Source organism: Hippopotamus amphibius, chromosome 6 (assembly GCF_030028045.1).
Source record: "Hippopotamus amphibius kiboko isolate mHipAmp2 chromosome 6, mHipAmp2.hap2, whole genome shotgun sequence".
NCBI classification, from domain to species: Eukaryota; Metazoa; Chordata; class Mammalia; order Artiodactyla; family Hippopotamidae; genus Hippopotamus; species Hippopotamus amphibius.
The window spans coordinates 27,097,141-27,118,432 of NC_080191.1; the positions used below are offsets into that span (position 1 = coordinate 27,097,141).

At 40.8% G+C, this 21,292-nt stretch overlaps 1 protein-coding gene across 1 annotated transcript in view; it reads left to right on the forward strand.

The window, feature by feature from the left end:
- Window positions 1-16,478, forward strand: part of SLC35F1 (solute carrier family 35 member F1) — a 381,987-nt gene extending 365,509 nt beyond the window's left edge. Inside the window, exon 8 of the mRNA XM_057739875.1 lies at window positions 16,254-16,478. Coding sequence (XP_057595858.1) covers window positions 16,254-16,478 — 225 coding nt within the window. The remainder of the gene's footprint in view (window positions 1-16,253) is intronic.
- The last annotated feature ends 4,814 nt before the right edge of the window (window positions 16,479-21,292 follow it).

The following is a 21,292-nucleotide window of genomic DNA, read 5'->3' on the forward strand; positions in this document are numbered from 1 at the left end:
ATCTGGTGCAGGGCCTGACTTGGTAGTTGTGCCACAATTATTTACTCATTGAAAGGCTTACTTCTACAAGAAGCATTAAAGGTTAAACTTCTGTTTTCTAAGCTGAACGTTATCTAGGAATTTTCACATTGGATGTGAAAGCTTTTGATTGATATGGACTCTTTACATCTCAAGTTGATGAAACCAGCTGAAAGATTAAAAATTTAGATCCATGGCAAGTCGCTGTTTTGATTCATTCTTTGAACTGGTGCATTGCTGAGGGAACATCTCAAGGGAACATGGATGTGAGAAACCGGTCCAATGCCGTAATAACCGTGTACATTGTCATGGGAGACAGGAAGAATGGAACTCACATCAAGGGTTGAAAATTTGCTAAGAAATTCATTCTATTTACAGAAAAAAACATATCTAATATTCAGATTTATTATTCATGAATCATCGCACAGTAATATTATGAAATGTCATTATCACATACTATATTCATGTATCTATGTCTCTATTTGTTGATGTGTCCACATCCACAGGGGTCCACAGACAGTTCAGTGAAAGACCAGATTACAGATGTATCAGGTTTTGCAGGCCGGACAGTCTTCACAGCCACTCAACTCTGCCAATGGACATGGCTGTCTTCCAATAAAACTTTATTTAGAAAACCAGGCAGCTGCCCAATCTGTTAGTTTACTGACCTCTGATATAGACTATAATTGGCCTTGCAAACTTTTCCCTAATCTTCAGCACCAGGAAAACAACCATTTCCTCTGCAAAGTGTGTCATTAATAAAGTTCCAGGAAGCGCTACAGAAAATGCTACACATTTTTTTGGACTTCAAGTGTGTGGAATTGTTTTCAAAGCTAATTGTAATCATTTCTATGCAGTTTTAGAATATGTGGAGTATCTGCCTCCTATCTGAGTTCTTGGTGGCATCTAAGGCCACATCTGCTAGTTTTGTTACAAGGGTATCTGTGACATGCATACAATACAGTGACATATCTTCGGTTTATTGTTTTTTTGTTTTCATTTTACATAAAGGAAGGAGTGGGGTACCGAGGCAAAACAACAGCCCTGAGCTAAGATGAAGGATATTAAAGCCATAGCTAACAGAGAAGGATGAAGCAAAGGCATCTGGAGACAGGGTGCACATTCTAAACTGATTTTCTACATACAGTGTGCCCCAGAAGAAACAATAACATCAGATAATAACAATAATATTATCAAATTAATTTTTCCAGAATCACGTGTCCAGAAAAAAAACCACCATTGTGTATATGCATGGGTTAATTTGGCAATAAAGAAGGTCATTTCCAAGTGACAGATCTCCTTACAGCTTACTGACTTCTCACCATCTCCCTCAAAACTATATATTGAGAGAGACATATAGATGGTATATCAGTTCACGGATGTCACATTTAAGGGACATCTCTAGACTTTGATTTTTTTAAAATGTGTTTATATAATAGTAACATAACCCAGGGTTCACATTGTTTTCAAGTCTTAAGACATTAGATAATTTAATTTTTTTTAAAGCTCTTTATTGGAATATATTTGCTTTACACTCTTGTACCAGTTTTTGAGGTACACCAAAGTGAATCAACTGTATTTATACATATATCCCCTCCCTCCCATGACTCCCTCCCACCCTCCCTGTCCTGGCCCTCTAAAGCATCTCCCATCATCAAGTTGATCTTTTGTTATACAGCAACTTCCCACTAGCTACCTATTTTACAGCTGGTAGTGTAAATATGTCTATGCTATTCTCTCACTTTGTCCCAGCTTCCCCTTCGCCCCCCACCCCAGCCCCGTGTCCTCAAGTCCATTCTCTACTTCTGTATCTCCACTTTTGCCCTGTCACTGGTTTCATCAGTACCATTTCGATAATTTAATTTTTTAATAATAGCTACACTGTTTAATCTAAAAAGGGAAAAAGAAATGAACAATGTTGTTGAATGTCTATCACATTTTTTATAACACTTGATGGATTTCAAGTATGATACAATTCTGGGAAAATGTAATAATAATAATGTAAGATTTTATGATGGAATAACCAAATATTCTGGGCCTAATGCCAATACTTCTTAGTAATATTCTGGAATTAAAAAGTGAGTGTTGAGGGCTATGTAGGAGAAGGTGACAGCTATTTATCAGGTTCTGTAAATGAAAAATGTCATCTGCCTTAATCAGTAAACAAAGGATGTTGCAGCCATCAAACCATCAGCCACTGCAACCAAGACTGTGCACCCTGAGGGGATTCAGAATGGAGAAGAACAGGATACTGACCCTAGATAGTTAAGGTGCAAATCAAAGGAATGATTTCAGTGAGCCCAGACTCTTGCATCTTCCCATACATAGAATGGTGCTCAATTCATTAACTTGAGATGTTTGCTTCTTCTTTAATTAGCAGAAATCTTTTGATGTTTAACTACCTAGTTTGTTTTTGCAAAACTCCTATATATCCTGGCTCCTCCCTTACCTCTTCAGAAAATTCCCTTTTACAGCTGTCTGAGAGCCTGTCTCCTGGGCTTAAATCCTCAGAAAGTTTGCCAAATAAAGCATAATTCCAACTTTTAGGGAGTGCGTTTTTTCAGTGGACAGTACCAAACTTCTTATTTAGGAAAAAAAAATTGATTAGTTATTGAAACCATAATATGATTTCCTCCTTGACAGCTGCCACATCGAGATATTCTTTGCAATAAATTACTCATCCATTTATTTCATTTTTCTGTCTCTCCTGCCACCACTAGGTGCATGTGAGAGAAGGAAATGAGGATTCCAATATGGTTGAAGGAAAGCTCATTTTTCATTTTGTCAAGGGGTTACCCCCTCCTGCAGCCAGGATAATATTTCTTGATGATTCTTCATATATATAAATTGAGAAAGAACAGCTTCTAGATTCATCAATAATCCATTAAAGTTGTTCTAAGATATGTTGAGTTAAAGGAAGTTGAGTCTGCACCCCACTCCATGCAGTAAGAGATATGGATTGCCCTAGAACCTTGCATACAGGGCATGGAAGAGATGAAAAGAATTACATTGCAATGCAGTTAACCACTGCACAGCAGTTAGGAGATGGAAAGAGAACTGAGTGGAATGTCAAGGCCTCTGGGCATTGTATCAGCTGTCACTACAAGATAGAGCCCTAAGGTCTCTACTAAACCTGCCCATGCCTCCTGCATCCTCAGCTCCAAGTCATTCATCATGGCACTCCATGTTTCTCTGAGGGACTGGTTTTCTGAAAATGAAATGAGAGGGTATACATGAAAATACTTTGAAGGAAGTAGACCGCAGCTTTGTTTGGTAACTATAAATCTTAATTTAGAATTGTTATGAATTGTACCTTCTTAAATATGGTTCTCATCTTAGAACACTTCTCAGGTTGCAAGAAAGGAGATCAATGGAGAGATGGGAGAACTTGATAGATTAAATGTTGGCGGGAATTATACCTACACCACCACACAGTGCATTCTAATGCTATACAAGATGTTAAGAGTAAATCCTCTCTGTTTAAAAAGATGATATGTGGCAGCAGGAGAATAAATGCACCGTGGGAAATGCTTAGAAGAGAATCACATATCCTCAGAACAGTCAGCTTCTGTAATTGAGATTCTTAATTTCTCTCTTCTTCACGCCCCATGTTTACTCCATCAGCAAATTCTGTCCATCCTCCGCCAAAATAGATTCCCTTCTGTTTCTACCTCCATGAGCTTGGTTCAGAATACAACCATCTCTCACTTAGACCATTTCAGTAGCCTCTTGGTCTACCTGCTTCCACTTATTCCTCTTGTCAATGGAACAATGTTGCTTGCCATATCGGTAAACAAAGGATGTTGCAGCCATCAAACCATCACACTGCAGCCCTGAGGGAACTCAGGATAGAAACAGGATGCACCTAGCAGTCAAGCACTGCAGTCACTGCCAAGGACCGTGCACCCTGAGAGACTCAGGATGAGAAAGCACAGGATCCTGGCCCCAGACAGCTGGGGTGCATAGCAAAGGCATGATATCAGTGAGCCCAGACTCTTGCATCTTCCCATACATAGAAAAGCACTAAATTCCTTAACTTGAGCTATCTGGTTTTCTTTAATTAATAGTAATCCTTTGATGTTCCAACTACCTGGTCTTTGTTGCAAAAACTCCTATATATCCTGGCTCTTCCTTTAACTCTTCAGAACAGTTCCTTAGAGCTATCTGAGAGGCTGCATCCTGGGCTTACGTCCTCAGTTTTGTCTGCCAAATGAAACATAATTCTCAACTTTTAGGTGGTACTTTTTTTTTAGTTGACACTCTCTACAGCTAATCACCCACCAGCAGCCAGGGTGATCCTTTTAAAACACTGATCAGCTCATGCTCTCTTCTTCTGAATACCCTTTAATATTTCTTTCTCATTGCATTTGGAGCAAAATTTAGATGCCCTCTGACCACTAAGGGCCTGACAACTTTCCTGAATGTCTATGTCCTATAGCTCTGTTGACTGAAAAAAAATGCACAACCTAGAAGTTGAGAGTTATATTTTATTTGGCAGACGTTCTTAGGACTTCAAGCCTGGGAGACAGCCTCTCAGGTAAACACCAAGACAACTGTTCGGAAAAGGAAGAGGGGAAGCCAGGGTATTTCGGAGTTTTTGCAACAAAACCAGTATTTCCCAACATTGTGTTACAGATTAATTTCTTCAACTTGGTTTTAGTCTGTCTCCCTTGACAGACTGGAAACTGGGAACAGAGCTATATCCATTTTCTTTGTCAGCATATCCCCAGCACATGACACATGGTAGGAACTCAGTAAGCATTTCTTAAATGGATGGATATGCTATTTAGGGCGATATTTAGGGTCTCAGATCAGATCGTTAAGCTCAGTGATGAAATGAATGATTAATTACAGAGTCTATTAGTTTCATAGGGCTGCTGTAACAGGTTACCACAAACTTTGGTGGTTTAAAACAAACAGACATTTATTCTCTCACAGTTCTGGGGTCAGAAGTTCGAAATCAGTTTCTCTGGGCAAAGACTAAGGTTCAGCAGAGCCACGTTCCAACTCGAGGCTCCAGGCTCTTGAGCAGCGGTCCCCAAACTTTTTGACACCAGGAAGACAATTCTTCCGCAGACGCGGGCGGGGTTGGGGGGTGGGCAGTGGGCAGATGGTTCAGGCAGTAATGCGAGCCATGGGGAGTGATGGGGAGCGGCGGGTGAAGCTTCACTCACTCGCTCACCGCTCATCTCCTGCTGTGCAGCCCGGTTCCTAACAGGCCATGGACCTCTACTGCTCCTCGGCCCAGGGATTGGGGACCCCCCCTGTAGAGAATCTGTTCCTTTCTTCTTCCAGCTTTTGTGGCTGCCAGCATTCCTTGGCCTGTGGCTCTATCACTCCAGTCTTTAAGGCCAGCATCTTCAAATCTCTCTTCTCTGTCTTCACATCCCCTTCTTCTCTGTGAGTCTGAAATCTTCTTCTGCTCCCTCTTGTGAGATACATGTGACTGCATTTAGGGCCCACCTGAATAACCCAGATGTATACGTCTGCTCTGGCCACCATAACACAATACCACAGGCTGGGTGGCTTAGACAACAGAAATTTATTTGTCACACTTTTGAAGGCTGGAAGTCCCAGATCAGAGTCCAGTAGGGTTTAGTTTCTGGTGAGGGCTCTCCTCCTGGCTTGTGGACAGCTGCCTTCTCATATCTTCGCACGGCTCTTCCTCCATGTGTACACATGTGGAGAAGCGCGGGCAGTGGGAGAGAGAGCTCTCTGATCTCTTCTCATAAGGACAGTGATCTACCTTTATGACCTCATTTAACTTTAATTACCTTAGTGGAGGCCCTGTCTCTAAATACAGACACACACATTGGGGGTCGTGGCTTCAATATATAAATTTGTTGGGAAGGGGTACATAGCACCCAGGGTAACCTCTCATCTCAAAATCCTTAATCACATTTGCGGAGACCTTTTTTCCAAATAGGGTAACGAACATTCACAGGTTCCAGCGGTCAAGATGTGGAAGTATTTTGGGGTCTACTTTAAAGCTTAGCACAATGAGCCACCAGAATGAATTGCTAAACTGACATATACTCACGGTTACTCAGACACGATTTGTGTCATGGGGAGCAGTTGCTCAAAATTAATAAACAAGGTGAAACAGAATAGGAATTTATGGGGACTTACATAATCATCATCGTAAGAAAACTCAAGATAAATAAGTGCAGACACTGAGCCTGTAAGCTAGGGGTTTATTATTTGCATAGCCAAAAAAGCCTTCCTCTCCAGATGGATTGATTGTCTCTTCTTTTAAGTTGCCAATTCTATAAATGCTTTTGCAGTTCAACTTGATTCATGCCGAAGTTTTCGAAAGGCCTATTAAGGAAGGTTTTTTATATCTATCTTTGCTTTAGCATTTATTCCTCATGATGTAAAGATAACAATATAGCTGACATTTATTGAACATTTACTATGTGCCAAGCACTGCGCCAGAAGTTTTATACATGTATTTTGTTTAATGCTCACAGCAGTCCCATATGGCAGGTACTGTTATTATCCTTCGTTAACTGATGACTGATCAGAGGCGTGGAGAAGTGAGGAACTTGTCCAGGACCACAACAAGGAAGTGACAAACAGATACGCAAATTCCCGCATTCCGACTCCAGAGCTCCTGCTGTGAACTGCCACTTGATACTGCCTGGAAAATATCATTGAACACTCCATTTCTAAAACTTACCATGGAGAGAAATTATGAAAGTTTATATCAGCACCTAGACCTCTAGTATAACAGATTTTTGCGTTGTTAATTGTATGAGTCAGGGGTCTCCAGTGTGTGTGTGTGTGTGTGTGTGTGTGTGTGTGTGTCTATCTTTCTCTATTTCTATCTCTACATAGTCCTATCTCTCCATCTTCTAATCTAGAGATAGAGAGATATAGAGATGGATTTGTTTTAAGGAAGTGGCACATGTGATTGTAGAGGCTGGCAAGCATGAAATCTGGAGGGCAGACTGGCAGGCTGGAGTCCCAGGGAGGAGTTGGTGTTGCAGTTTGAGTCCAAAGGCAAAATTTCTTCCTCGGGGACCTCAGTCTCTTTCTCTTAAGACCATCAACTGATTGAATGAAGCCCATCCACATTGTGGAGGGTAATCTGCTTTACTCATAGTCTACTGATTTAAATGTTAATTTCATCTAAAAACTACCTTCACAGCACATCTAGACTGATGTTTGACCAAATATCTAGGTACTCTGGCCTAGCCAAGCTGACACATGAAATTAGCTATCACAAGTCTACATCTTCTCAACTCGGCACCCAAATACACATCTCCTTAAATCATACTTAATCTCAAAATAAAGACAATAACAAGATGGTACTTTTTGCCCAGCATGCTACAACTAGCCTGCACACAAGTGAAAACACACCAACCTTTTCCCTAGAAGAGGATGCAGACATCTTGGGGGATGTTCACTCTTCTCCTTGATGTCCTGTTACTTAAATACTATGATGTAAAGTTGATACATCTTATTGGATAAGGGGATGACAGAAGGGAGAAAACAAAAATCTTTTGTACACACTCTCACACACAGAGACAAACATATTGATAACAAAATAAGGAGTAAATCCTGGTGACAATTACAGTCCTTATTTCTATAACTGGTCATGTTACTGTAGCTGGTACTTATAATTACCTTCTTCCAATACCCATTCTGTATTCCACTTGTTATCAGCAAGTATCTCAGCTGACCACATGCTTCTTTACCTGGTGAGGTGACTCAGCCTTCATTCCTAAAGAGTCCAGGCCATTCATAGTCCTGCCTGGATTGGGTTGTTGAAGGTTTCCACTGCCTTTAATCACAGGGCATGGAAATCTTCTGCAATCTAGATGTACTCTTACCCCCATCATGAAGTAGCAGCCCAATTTCCCCTGGGTAACCAAGGTCAACCACCCCAGTTACCACAGTGACAAGAACTCCCTTCTTTGGCTGTTAATGGAGAAGCATGAAGAGCCCAAAGTGGCTGGGTGCCAATCTTAACTTTCAGTTCAGTGGAATCATTGTTGTGTCTCCTGGTGAAAATGTTCCTGCCTTTGGAACCAAGACTTTTAGATCAGCAGAGCATACGGTTGCAGTGCCAGGAGATAAAATGTTACCAGTGGATCACTAGGAAATCATGAATGGTGCCTCTCTCATTTCCATCTCTTGATTCCATTGTAATGGAGCAGATGTTCTTTGAGGTGTATTGAGCTGCAGTACTACCACTTCCATAAATTGAGATCTTTCATGTGCTTTAAAATTCAGTCTCTTGCAAAATCACTCCAGCCCAGTGTGTACCCCTGTGTTGTGTAGAGAGAAAATAGATCTCACATGATGCAAGAGTCCATACATGGGAGTGAAGGCCACTGCTCAGTGTACCTCACACGCAAATGTTCTCCTTTCTTGACTAGTGAGAATAAGACCCACGCGTGGGGAGGTGACATAAATGAGCCATCGAATGGCCTTTGTTGTAACTGAGCCTGTAATTAAACACTCCCCCAGACTAGCCCCCTTTTACTTCACTTCCGGCTTGGCTATGATGGTCTTCATTTGCTGGACTGTAGAGAACAGAAATTCGCGTGAACAAGAACTTCTGTCAGTTCACAAAACTAAGTGAAAATGTCTGTTTGTCATATAAAAGATAGTGGCAGGAATCCATTTTTAGCTCCTTGTTGCTGCACGCATGTGTGAAATCACCCACAGGGGAAGATATTTGCCTGTAAAAGAACCCTTATTGGCCTTAGATGTGATTGGCTGCACAGATGATACTGCCAAATGAATTGGTTTTGCAAACCAAACAGAAGGCCTCATAAGCTGAACTTGGATTGCCGTGGGGGGCACAGCCTTGCCCTGGTGACAGCGTCAGGCCACAGAGAGGTGAGGGCCCTGCTCGCTGCTTCTCTCCTTAACAATGTGATATTTGGAGGATAAGTTGTTTCCCAAGGATTTAAATCTTCGGGATGGTTTTCTGATTTGGATAGAGAGACCATTTGGCATTTTGACTAAGGTACTCATTGATTTATTTTCTGTCTCAATTAGATTAGCATGAATTTGGAATTATTTCCTCTCTCCTAATTGGAGAAAGAATGTAGAAAGAGGCGTGGAAGTCAGTATCCTTAGACCCTAAAGACAGCTGATTTCAGTGTCTGTCAATAGGTTGTGCGCCATGCCCATATTTGGTATTTTCCGTGCTATGACTTAGAAAAAAGAAACATTGCAATATTTAGAAAAATTTAGCCCTTTTTTTCCTTAAAAAAAAAAAAAAAGAACAAAGGAAAAAGAGGAAGAAGAGAAATAAGAGGAGACAAGAGTAGGAGACAAAGCAATAATGAGGCAGGTCCAAAGAATTTGAAACAGCTCAGGCCTCTGCAGGAAATTTATTTCCAGTTCAGTAAACTCAGAAGCAGAACTTTTGCATTTTTAATGTCCTTAATAATAATAAAAATGATCTTGTTAGGTTAGTGCAGAGCCAAAATTAGGAGGTCAAGTACCAACTTGTTTATGCTGGCGTTTCTGTGGAGCCAGGTCTGTCTAGTTTCCTTCCCTGAATAGCAATTGGCCCAGACTCAGCAGCAATAGATCAGGACCAGGCAGAACCTTTTGTTACAGGATCCCAACTAGGCCACGGCTTACCGCCTGCCCGGCCATGACCAGCTTCCTCCCACCGTTCCACTCCCAGGTTCACGGTGTGGTCCACAGCCCCCTGAGACTCACACGGCTGCTGAGGACGTGTGGTCATTAGTGAGCTGTCCTCTCCTTCCCGCCCCAGGACCCTCAGCAGATTGGCTGTGGTCCAGAGGGTCCACCTTTCAAACCACATACCAAGAGGGGACCCAGGAGACCTTGGGCTCCTCTTTTAGTTATAAAATCCAATTTTACCAACCCGTAATATTTGCACTTTAATACTCCACAATGGCAGCATTATTAATTATGATTCAATCTTTTAACTGGCATTTTGCTTCACTTCATCACTGATGACCTCCAACCTGTGTAATCTGGTTCTGTTTGAAACAGAATTGGACTTATTCATTGCTTCTTGGTCTGGAAATCTTGGTTAGATGTGCGAGCTGATTTATCTTTCTATGTGCATCTTATATCACAGAGTGTGATAGTACAGGGAGAAGACCCTTTGCTTTACAGTGTAGCGTATTCAGGACAGTGTCCCAAATTTCAAGTCTGGTTTTTCCCAGGTACAACTTGACACCGAAATTGCCAGGTCCGTCTCCCTACACGGAAATTCTTCCCAGCAGCTCTTGAACCTCACCATTACCAGCCTGTGCATATGACTTTGGGAATGACCAGTCACTGCCCTCATCGTTCTACTTAGCCATGGTTGCATTGACTTCTGAAGCAACTGCTAAATTTGCAGATTCCCAGACTCTACACTCCTAGATGTTTTCTGCTAAAGAGTTAAAATGTGAAAAGGTTTGATTACATTTGTATCTGTTTAAAAGAATTAACTTGAATAAGAACTAGAAAGGAAATCATTATTGCGGCCACACATCCTTTGCATACATGAAATACCTCCACGTCAAAAGCCGTGTCTAAGGAGCCTTAGAAATATCCCTGAATTCATTTCTGAGCAGCCTCCTTAGGCAGTTGAGAAACCAGTTTCAACTCCTAACCATTCTCATGTTTCTAAATGGTGTGCCTCTTTCAAGGGCAGGCTTACATCCAGCAGAGCCCTTTTGTTTAGTCAAGGCAACTTGTCTTTTGAGGTTTTACCAATAATGTCATCCTTGAGCTACGGTCTGAGATATGTGGTATCTCCTTCCTCCACGCCTCATACACAGCCTTGGGGACACAGGACGCGTGGAAGTGTTGTCCTTTGCTTACCTGCGATACATGAGACGCCTTCAGGGGTGGTGTTCTCTCAGGCGACTCAGCTTCTCTCAAGAAAAGTTCAGAAGGCAGATCCTATCAGGTCAGCAATAGTGGCTCATAGATGTGTGTGTGTGCGCGCGCACGTGTGTGCACACAAAAAGAGAGACAGAGAAAAATCCATGTGAGTGACTATAGAGAAGAATTATATTGGGGGTGGTAGTCTGAGGTTTTCAGTCCTGTGTCTTCTTAGTTACGGAGAAATTTTCTTTGCCTGTATCTTTTTTCTTTCTTATCTGACTTTATTTTCTCCCTCTTTCCAAATGTATTTTCTCTGAGCTTCCTCAACTTTCCAAGTTAGACCTAAAATGGATTTAAATCTAAATCTCCCCTTTCTCTCAGATAACTGCAGGAGCTTTGCCCAAGTCTTATTCCCTGAACCCCACTTTCCTAAGAAACCCACCAACTGCTCTTTTCCAGGTCTTTCCTCTACCTCTCACAAGGGACATAGTTTCTGTTTCCATTGAATCTTTGGTTTTCTGGAGACAGAACTGCCATATATTTTTCTTTAAGAACAAAGAGAATCTTTCAACTTTTCGTTACCTAGTCAATCAAAATTCGTTCTGGTCACTAACAGGCCCTAGTGGAATCATTGAGCAAAAATGACCAGATTCCAGCAGCAGGAACCTCATAAAAGCCATGTTACACCGAGGCATACACGGTAAAAGGCCTCTTTTAACATGCACTCTCTAGGAGAGAAGGAAAAAGCAGGCCCACCGTGTGGAGGTAGTTGGTACACACATTCAGTAAAAGAGTTTTAACCCACAGTCACTTCACGTCCCACCTCACCCCTCTCTGAGGGTTGCCCGTGCTCTGCTCTGCTCACCCCTGCCATCTCTTAGTCGACCTGAAAAATAATGCCTCCCTTAAAAAGTGCCCTCCTCCTCGCATAGTCTAGTTGATATATTTATAAACATACTTCGACATGGCTTTCAAACCATGTGGTTTTCTACTTGTATAGATTTAGGCCCATTAAAGTCATTCGTTTATTAAAACTCAACTCAGATGTTTAATACAAAACTGAAATGAAAATTTGGGCTGTCCCTGAGCGATGTGCTGGATGTCCCATTAGCTAACTGGTAATTATATGGAGATGCCAACTGGCTAAGAGCTAGGTTTCATCCCTGGTTGGAGGTTAAAGAGCTTCATGCAGACTTTTATCATCAGTCTTTCAAGCCACCCCATTCTGGACAATGGTTTGTGTCCCAGTCAGATTGCTTTAAGCAACACACAGACGTTCTCCTTATGTACACGTGCTTTCTGATCCTTGCTAGCAAAGAGCCCCGTCAAGATGGAAAAAGACAAGAGAAAAGTCAATAGCGTGTGCACTGTGGTAGTGACAAAGGGTGCATCCTTTTTCAGCTGCTCAAAATTAACAAGTCAGATAAAGTGCAGGCAAAAGTGCAGCGCCGAATACACGGCATCTTCTGATGGGTTGCAGTTGGCTTTGGAGAGGACCACAGAGTACGCTTCAGACAGCAGTCCATATTCTTAAAGGGAGGCAGCAAACCTCTACCTGAAACTTGCTTTATCTGTCACTGGGAGATGGCTTTCCAAGAATTAGGCATGAGTATTTCTTTGCAGGAAGCAAGTTAAGCAGCCTAGAACATACAGAATTTTTGTTCAATTGATTGGTTTTTTTAAACAATCGTCCTATAAGTGCAGCATCCAGAACTGAGGGTCATCCAATTCGTTACCCTGTTAAATTTTCTTTTTTCTTATCAACCTATAAAGAGGAGAAAAATGAAACATTTTCTTACTTTTTAAAATACAAACCTTTCTCTAATCATTTTTAACCTTCAATGTTTATCCAGAGGAATGCTTGCCTTGCGGCTCCCATTTTGGGTTTGTGTGTTAAATGAAAACGTTCTCTACCAACTATTAATAAAACCTCTTGGGTGACTTCCAAGATGTCTCTGTCATATAAATGTCCATTCTGTCCATATTTTGAACAATTTTAGAGTGAATTCTGTATGATGAAATGGAAATGCATTGTAAATAAGGTATGTGTTGTCATTCTAAAGTCGTGTCCCGGGAAAACATTTTATAGTGGATTTATCATTCAACTTTATAGTTCTATGCCCCTAAAATGATTGACTCAGATATTTTTTTTACATTGGCAAAGGCATTAGCTTTACAAAAAATGGCTATTAAAATTTTTGCCGGGACTTCCCTGGTGGCACAGTGGTTGAGAATCCACCTGCCAATGCAGGGGACACGGGTTCAATCCCTGGTCCGGGAAGATCCCACATGCAGCGGAGGGACTAAGCCCATGCGCCACAACTACTGAGCCTGTGCTCTAGAGCTCACGAGCCACAGCTATTGAGCCCACGTGCCGCAACTACTGAAGCCCGCGTACCTAGAGCCTGTGCTTCCCAACAAGAGAAGCCACCGCAGTGAGAAGCCCGCGTACCACAACAAAGGGTGGCCCCCACTCACTGCAACTAGAGAAAGTCCACTCACAGCAACGAGGACCCAACACAGTCAAAAAATAGAAAGAAAGAAAGAAAGAAAGAAATATTAAATAAATAATAAAACCTTCGTCATATTTATCAAGTCAGAATATAGGAGCCAAAATCAGCAATTGAGAGGAATTCAAATCTGTCTCGTACCCCGTAGCAGACCTTTCCCTGTCCCTGCATTATTTCAGTTGCCAACTCCTGTCCACCTCAGGTTTATGAAACGTCCCCTGCCAGTCCTCTGGTCAGCAGCCTACAGTCTTCTACCCAGACTCTTGCCTTCTGCAGTGCTCCTCCCAATTCGTCGTCTTATCACTCTCCTCTAACTGATCACAGATTTGAAGATGACTTTTGGAGTCAATGATTAAGGATCAACACTACAACTTCCCTTTCAAGGAGTCTTTGTTTAGCATTTTATGTATGGATTGAGTTGAAAGCTAAAACATTTGAAATTCACTGTTGGTACAGGCTAATTTTTTTTAATTGGTTCTTTCTTTAGTATGAAACTTTAAATTCATTAATTCATTCAAGCTCTAAACAAAGAGCAAATAAAACTTAGTAGAGGCCTACACTGTGCCAGGCTCTGCACTTGACACTGGTCAAGAAAGACACAGTCCTGTAGTCAAGGGAATACGGGAGATAGGCAGTTTAATCAGTGATTATATGAGTATTGTAACACTCATATGAATAGTCATTGATGATAAGCTAGTGCTGTAATAATAATAACAATGGAGCCAATGTAGATTGAATACTCACTGCGAGGCAGGCACTAGGATAAGTGCTTTACCTGCTTTAGCTAATTTTATCTTTATAACCGCTCTATATAGTGGGACAATTACTATCCCCACTGTGCTGATAAGGAAACTTGGCCCTGGAAAGAAACTTGTCCAAAATGACAGCCAGAGAGGAGTGGAGCTAGGATCTGAATCCAAGTTTGCAGTGAGATGCAGTTCTAATCTCAGAGCCCCGCTCTTAATCTCTCTGCCTCCATTTGCTGCAGCAGAGGCGGTCTCACACCTAAGACCTGCAAGGTTCTCACTTGAAACTGGAGATGCACGAGGGGACTTTTGAAAATGAAAGTCATTAACAAAATATTTGAAATGTTGCTAATGTTCAGAACAAACCCATTTCACTTGCCAAAGTTTCAGGCAAAGGATGAAGCTCTTGAATATAGAATATCAGGAAGCAAATAGTTTTTCTGAGATCATATACATCGGTCCTGAGTTAGTGGTCTTCTTTTGCTACCATTTTGTTTTACAAACAAATTCATAAAGGCAAAAATCATTTTCATTGGGAAAAACTGAATTAATCAAGTTAATTAAGTGAAGCTGTTACAAGCTGAGTTTAGTATACAAATCCATCTGAGAAAGTATCATATGAATGCGAAGTATAAAAGAATTAAAGGACAGGGTGAGGAGTGCTCTAGAAAGAAAATCAGAAAGTGATCTTTAGTCTTAACTACCTTGCTGCTGCTAAAGAGAGAGAGAGAGAGAAAGGAGGGAGGGGGGAGAGAGAGAGAGAGAGAGAGAGAGGGAGAGAAAGGTAAAACAAATGAAACATCATAGCAAGGACTTTTAACCACAGGAATATTTTTTCTAAGTGCCATTTTCAAAACCACCTTTCCTATCATTGAACATTATAGCCACCTTTTAACTCTTTATTACAGCATTGCAACTTACTTTATAGACTCTCTGGATCCTTTTCCCGTTTTCCTTTCTTCCAGCTTCCAATTAATTTTTGTCTTTTTTTTTTTTTTTTTACCAGTTTTTAGTTCTTTTAGAGTATGAGCATAAAAGAGAAAATAGGAAAATCAAATGGATTATTTTTTCATAATTGACGCAGGATGTGGTCAAGACTGGAACAATAGCTATCGACTACAGTAAGAGCTGGCATGCTATAAGTGCATTGTATTGTTTTTATCTGTCTGTACCTCTGTTTCTCTACCGAGACTATTTAGTCCTTGATGGTAAGGACCATATGTTTTCATTTCTCTTTCCCCAGTACAATGTTTGATACAGAGAAGGCATAAAAGAAACTATTGGTTGAATGAAGGGATGAATGGATGAATGAAACAGAAGTGGCACCACTCATATTGTTACCATGGCAACACTAGTATTGTTACCTCACTCTCTGCCACTAACTACTCAAGTAATTACTTCCAGAGTAACTACTCAAAAAGGCCCAGAAGGTGTGGATTTTTCAAAAACATATGTAAATTCTCAGGTAGTTGTATAAACCAATATTTTATTTTCTCCCCCACAAAACTGTATGAGTTGTCAAGCAGTATTTTAGGAAGCAGCACACTGTATATCCATCCCTGTTTGACTTTATTTAGGTTTAGTGGAGCAAGAATGGAATGTTATACTATTTCTTTCCATCCAAGGATAATTTAATCTTGCAAAGATAGTTACCAAAGTCAATAACGATTCCTACTCAGAAGACAAATAGTGTCTGAATTGGGTTAAGGTGAAATGAAAGTGCCTGATGCAGCTCTGTCAGTGAGGGACTCAGTGTTTATGGCTTCATTACAACCTTAAGTGGAATATCTATATTTCTTCTGTCTTTAATGAAGCCACAAACAACCAACTCTTTGTTGAGTGATATTGGAGAGTTTTTCACTTTTAACCTGATGTATTTTAATCCGTGATTAAGTAGCTCTCCCACATCAGGTACTCAGACGGGTACTTCAGGGACAATTAGCTGAATGCTCCTCTGTGTTAGCCACAGAATCAAGAAAAAAGATAAGGAGAATCAATAACACCAAGCCAGGGTAGAAGAGAACATTCACCTTCCGTCAAGATCCTTGGCTGGCTCATCAAGCTGCCTGTCACAGGAGGAAGAGGCTCGGCTCCCATCTCTCCACCTCATTCTGTAAGTGGTTCTGCTCTGGCTGCTAAGTGACTTGGCTCTTGTGTTGTTTAGTTTTCAGGACTTTATCTCCTGTCTTTCTTCACCATCCTCCTCGGGCTGGTGCTCTACTCCTCCACCTCCACATACATAGCCCAGGACCCCCGGGTTTACAAGCAGTTCCGCAATCCTTCAGGACCCGCCGTGGACTTACCAGCCACAGCTCAGGTGGAGCCTTCGGTCACTTACACCAGCCTGGGCCAGGAGACCGAAGACGAGCCCCATGTCCGCGTGGCCTAGGACGACGCCCTCCCTGCCCACCAAGGACACCTCCACGGCCGTGTGTCTGCCTGTCATCTCTGTTTTGTACGTAGAGAAAGGTATTTATTTAGGTGCGGTTTCCACAGGTGGACTGCAAGGTAGCACATCCGAAAGCCTGTAAAAGGCACAAGCTAAACATCCCTGGAGACGCAGGCTCTGATCCACCTGACCTGGAGCGATGCCTAGCTAGTGTGTATCCTGGTCACAACCCCCCCGCATTCATTACTGTGAAAATGTTTGAATCAAAAGCAAGTATTATTGTTTGGATTGTTATGTTACTGTTATTACACTGACTTTCAGGAGGAGGTTTTGTACTCCTGATGGGAACTCTCGCCAGACCCCCGTGTAGTTAACGTCAATCCCACTTTTCTATGGCAAGTCACTTTTTAAGAATCCCACTTTATTTTTGTGCACAGCCTCTGAGTACTGCATGCCACAGGAGCTCCACCCTGCAACGCTTCCTTATCCTAGGGACCCGGGGGCTCACGGTGTCCTCTGTTAACTGTTGGATTGCCTGCTCAATACGTATTTTGTGCTGTGACCCTTGTGGGGAGTGGCAACTGACCATATAACTCTCTATTCTAGGAATAGATATAAAACAAACATTTTAGCCTTTTATATTTCAATCTCTGATTACTCCAGGCCATTGCCTTTCTGTTGCACCCCTCGATTCTGCTAATCAAGTCCCTGTAATAACAGGATAAGGAATGTTCCATTTCTGTGGCTTATGGGAAACCCCAGAAATAATATCATTTGTGCTTAGGGTAATATATTTTTTTTAATCTTTCTGCTCCTCCCTGTGTTCCCTCTTCAAAAAAATATATTTGATTTTCCTTTCTTTCCCCCTTGATGTCTTTAATGACAATATGGAAATCAGCCAAGGCATTGGAAAAAGCCATGGTCCTCTGCCCCCTTGTGTGACCCCCCTTTTTGAAATACACCAGCATGGAAATTACCTTTATTGTGGAGCACCGTTGGTCGTTTGGCCTCGCTACAAAGTCAGGGTGCTGATGTGGAACAGGCTCTGACAACAGCTCGGTTGATCTGGCTCTTTTGTAGTGGTGAGAATGTCGCCGATGAAAAAGACTGCCATTTTGGTTATCTTTGGCATCCATTCAATAGCAGAATATGTCAACACAACATTCCTGTGGATACAGAGAATATTACAGGGTCCTCATAAGGCTTTGAGGGGTATGTCACTGGTCTAATTTTGTTGCCCTTAAAATAGCCCTTTCTTCAAACACAGAAAATTAAGAAACACCGCAGACCTCTATGATTTACAACAGATTCTACATGTCAGTATGTGTAATAGTCTTTACATTTGGCTGGCTTTAATACCATTCAGAAAGATCCTTGATAGAGTTTGTAAAGGGAAAATAAATGTTTATGAAACTTTGGGCAATTCAAATCAATACATCTTAAGCAAGCAAAGCGAAACACCAGTGGGGTCTCTATAAGGAAGACAACAGATTACAGCTTAGTCAGGATTTCCTCAGTAGCCTGAACAAGGCTTCAGTATGGCGGATGAAAGTATCCCATGCTGTCAGTCAGCACCCATGTGGCACCTCTGCCTGTCCTCTACCCAGGCCAAGTAGTCCTGCCCTTGGAGTTGGAGCAGACAAATTATCTTCTCTGATATGCACATTTTATGCTTATCTCTGATCCCCCTTAGAAACATGTTTGAATTTCAGTGAAAAAAAAAAATCAGTGTTAAAGCTATATCAAGTTCAGAGAACTTTGCCAGTGTTTGCTCTCTGCTACCTTTTAAACCAATTAAATACCTTTCTCTGAATATTTTGTCCATTCAGATCTGAAGACCTTTAAAGACTATGGTTTTATTTTTGTGTTTACATTCCTTTGGTTTGCATAATTTGCTTGATTTATTGCATTTTTAGTATTTATTTTAAGCCAAATGTTTTAGTCTTTTCTATTCATTTTTATGACACTAATTTGTAGACGCTTAGTAAAGTCTTATGAGAAATAAGTGGATGAAAGTATTTCCAAGTCGACTCAGTGGACTGGGAATTTTTTTTACATTTAAATATCAAAAAGGTTTGCAATCAATGGATGGCTGCAAGTTTCCATCTGAGTTATTTTCTAGGATATTTTAATTGACTCCATTGTATGGAAACCAAGTGTGAATGATAAGGTGAATTCACTGTATACCCTTTATCAATTCCAACGTCCTTGTACACAAGACTTTCATGTCACTGGGGTACCTCACTGTGTTGGTTCTTCTCCATTTACAAAGGCTGATAACATACTGAATTGTTTGAGATCAGGAGTTCCATACTGACCCTTCAGGGGAAAAAAAGAAAATAGCAAGAAACAAACTCTTTCTCTGTGTAAAAACATCGATCCTTTGGGAGTGGGGTGGGAAATGGGGGTAGCTGTCTGAGTTTCTGCAATTTCATAACCTCAGTAGACACCAGCAAAAATTTCAGCTTTTCAATCCACCACCACTCTTTCCTCCACAAACGAGACTTTAGCAATGTGTATAGAATTTGGTTGGGTAAGCAAACCCTAGCTCTCCTACATGTTGGTCCTCACTCACTCAATGACACTTTGCACTGAGGATAGCACTCGCCTTGGTCACACCTTCCCACAGCTCCAAACTCTGAAATACACAACCAGGTAGACCAAGCAATGGAAAAATTTGCACCACTGTGTCCCATGAAAATGTTTCAATGTTTAGTTTAGATATTGCTAACATGTGCTATTAACCTTTTGACAAGCGTGTAGTATTGTTTGTTTTGGGTTTGGTTTTGATTTGTAAGCATTTCGTAGTCCCCAGCTAGCTACCAGTACAGATTTTACCCCATGGGTAGGATTCTGCTGTCAAGCCACACAACAAAGCACACTAATCCAGACACTGCGAAAGGAAAACATGAACCAAAAAGGAAATTGACACCGATAAGTTGAGCAAACTCTCCATTTTTGATATTTGCATGCTCCCCTATGGACTGGCTGTGGCAATGTAATGCCTGTATAATGTTTTCAAATAAAAATAAATGCTTTGTGAAAGCACCGAGTTCTTGGTTTTCCTGAGTGTGTGTCTGTACTATGACAACCAGGGAGGCAGCTCCCGTGGGATGCTAGAAATAGCAACGAAAGTGGATAGCAGGGTACGTGTCAAAATAAAAACCAGAAAGAAAATATTTCCAAATTAGGAAGGGCACAGTTGGTCTCAGAGCTGTAGCTTCAAAAAGCCAAATTAAACCCATTTGTAATCTGCAAAATTAATTATTTATCTAGGTACTTAAGGAGGCTCTGGGGCCACAACCTCCAAGCTCACATTTAAAACACATGCAGGACAATTAACAATTTACCCCCAACAAACAATTTCTCATAAAGAAGAAAGTTCTGTGTACACTGCCCTCGGCATAATGCCGGACATAAAGAAAGAGCACAGCATTTATAAAGCAGGACTGTTTGTATTTCTCCTCTGAACTTACATAGTATCTCATCATGGTCACTTCTCCACTAACTGTAGTCACCCAGGAGCTCTAAGTACTTAGCGATGATTGTATATAAATTTACATGTTCTTGCCATTTATGTTCATAATCAGACCTGAAAAATTAAATGAGCTGAAAAGACTGTATGTCCTCATTATGTATTTAAAACTTCTTTAAAAGAAAAACGTTCGTTTTACAGAAAAAAAGGAGCAGCAGCACACAGCCTTCATAAAGGGCTCTTTAGTGGAGGTCTGTTGTGATCTGCTTTTATAAATAGAATAGTATTGCACTTAACATAAATAGTTTGCTTAAACAACGTGACTCAGTTTAAAAAAAGTTTTTTCCTTGAGAAATGTAACTCTTTCTCTAAGGTATTGTTTATTTTTATTTAGTAAACTCTTTGATCAAAGATGAAATACAGTTGAACTTCAACTCAATCTGTGTCCAAATATCCAGCAATTCTAAATTATTGGGATCCAAATAGTACACATGATAAACATATATGTCATGTTTAGTCTGTCTTCCCAGTGAATTAAAATTTTCTTAAGAGAAAGAACTGGGTTTCCTAAATGCCTGGAAGTTCTTGCAGAGGGAAGATAAGGGAGCACTTGAATGGCTTTTGTGGTCATTAGCATGAAGAAGAAGAGAAACAAGTAAAATTCAGCAAGCGAGCTGTAAGTATTGTATTGTATTAATGTTATACAGGAAAACAAATCATAGTATCTGCAGTAATAGTGACTAAATCAGATGCAGCTGATCTGTTTTCAGGCCCCACAAAACACCTTGCACATGGAAGGCTCTCATACATCTTTTTTTAAATGGAATCTAACTTCTAAATCAGAAATACAAAGTGCAAGGCTAAGATATTCTATTACAAAATGTTCCCCATTTTCCTTCTACTACTGTTAAGTACTTTTTTCTGTTCTGTAAATTTCTATAAAATTCCTGTTCTCAGAGAGAAAGACATCACGAGGTCCACTTAAACTACCCTTGAATTTTTTAACAAATCCTTAAAATGTTATGCTGTTCCTGCAGGTTGACCCTGGGATAAAAAACAACAAAGTGAAGCTCTTTTTTCACTTGCAAATAGTGTTTTTGAATTCATAACATTGCTTCTTAATTGGGTACCCTTCTCTTTCTTTTTTCTTTAATGTCTTCCTTTTTTTTTTTTTTTAATTTCTTTTTTCATTTTCTTTTTCTCTTTCTGCAAACATAAACAGAGGGCTCACTCTGGGCCACCTACTCAGTCTCTGCCCTTTATTCTCTATGTGGTCAAAAATGTTTAATTCAAAAAAATTATAATACAGCTGGAAAGCCCCGCACCTACCAGATGGCCT